At 39.5% G+C, this 1801-nt stretch overlaps 1 protein-coding gene across 1 annotated transcript; it reads right to left on the bottom strand.

Annotated features, from left to right (window-relative positions):
- Positions 1-728: 728 nt before the first annotated feature.
- LOC116122896 lies at positions 729-1244 on the bottom strand. The gene has a single exon (XM_031408699.1). It carries the CDS (start codon positions 1242-1244, stop codon positions 729-731), a length of 516 nt encoding a protein of 171 aa, XP_031264559.1.
- Between the last annotated feature and the right edge of the window lie 557 nt (positions 1245-1801).

Genomic DNA, 1801 nt, shown 5'->3' with positions numbered 1-1801 from the left:
TTTGTTAGGATTCAACATTGAGAGGAAAAATGATTGGACATATGGGTTATAAAAGGCTTAAGACACCCGGTTTTCTAAGAAAAATACTATCCAAGCCTATGAAAGACCCATAACTCAGCCCAATTACTAAGTTATTGGAGTGACTCTTACCACCCTCCTTCCCAAGCAACGTGGGATGTCTCATAAACGGCTCGGTGAAACTGAAAAACAAAACCCTGCAAGTGAAACAAACACAAACAATATTTATTTGGTTAGATCAGGACACGTTGCACAACTTACACTTGGGCTTCACTTGGTGAAACTCTGCCAGCAGATGAATTTGGATTGGACTGAGGATTACTCGTCTGACTTTGGGCTGGTGTTAAGGCCCAATGATCCTTCCTCCAAACCATCATCTTCATGCTTCCTCGTTCCAAATTTCTAGAGCAAGGCAAATAAACAAGCTCAATGCATCTCAGATTATAGCAATTGTTCGTAACTTCAGTGACATACAAAATTAAGATTACTCGTTCAATTACAGGACTTTCTAAAATACTTTAATTTGTGCATATTTAATTGACCAATTCGATTCAACTACAAAAAATTTACCAGAATTGAATAACATTTCGAAAATTTGTTTAACATTTCATAACTGAAGTACAACAACAGCAACAGCAACAACAAAAACAAAAATCAAAAACACTTCCATTTGAATAATTTATACTAATTATTATTTAATTAATCTAATCTCACACAAATCCTTTAACCAAAGTTGGCCTCTCACTCTCTTTATTTTCCTTCTTCTCTTTATCTTCAATCTTCAAGCCCTTTAACCCTTCAACGCACCCACTCCCTCCCTTTCCCTCCGCCACGTCACCAGCACCACCCACCACCACGTCATACTTTTCCTCTGCCACGTCATCACCACCACCCCCACCTGTGACCACCACTTTATCTTCACCCTCCTCCACAACCCCACCACCCTTCACCACCCCACACGGCCCAGTCGCCTCCGGGAGCGAGGAAACTCCTACCACAGTGTCGGAAACGTCCTTGGTCTGGGGCCAGGGGTCGTCCAGGCAGTCTTCCTCTTCGTCGTCGCTGTGGAAGAAAGAGGTGGCGCGTGACTTGACAACGGAGGCGGCTTTAAAAAAGGCTTCCTTGATGGCGTCAGGCGGCAAAGCACAGTCTTCGAGACCCGCATCTTCGAGGCGTGGTGGGATTATCTTGTTCAGCAAACGTGAATCTTCTTTTGCAGCTTCCATGGATCTTGAAACTGAACTGGGCAAACTGAATTTGAAAGTTTAATCTGGAGAGTTCTTGTCTGAGTTTTAGCTATAAAAGGAAATTGGGAATTGCTAGGTGGCATAAAGTATTATATCCACGTGTCCGTTTGTCCTTATGTAGCATTGGAAACTATCCTGTTCTAATTTTCTGAGTAGTGAGTACGTACAAATACAATTAGCGGGCTATGATTTAAAGATAATTATAAAATATTTAAATTTTAATTCAATTTCTATTACATAATAAAATCTCAAATTTTCAGTCCTATATAACACACAAAACATGATATAGAAATACCCTTATTTGTCAACGATAAACAGAGTGGATTATGAATAATAACCAATATAAATTCGTCTTCAAATTCAAGTGCTAAACACTACCAACTCAGTCATCACATTACATACTGAAACAAATAAATCACCTGGTTTTAAATTAAAAATATTTATAACTCGGTGATATCTTCGATTTCAGCTCCTCAACCAGATTGGTACCCAACGTATTTGAATCCACTTGTTAAATAATGTTCAGAAAACCGGAC

Source organism: Pistacia vera, unplaced genomic scaffold (genome assembly GCF_008641045.1).
Source record: "Pistacia vera cultivar Batoury unplaced genomic scaffold, PisVer_v2 Contig1386, whole genome shotgun sequence".
Lineage (NCBI taxonomy): Eukaryota > Viridiplantae > Streptophyta > Magnoliopsida > Sapindales > Anacardiaceae > Pistacia > Pistacia vera.
The sequence above is the reverse complement of the archived record's forward strand: the minus strand, read 5'-3'. Positions and strand labels throughout refer to the sequence as shown.

Coding starts and splice junctions, on each gene's coding strand:
- LOC116122896 (XM_031408699.1), bottom strand. CDS start 1,244: ATGGAAGCTGCAAAAGAAGATTCACGTTTGCTGAACAAGATAATCCCA.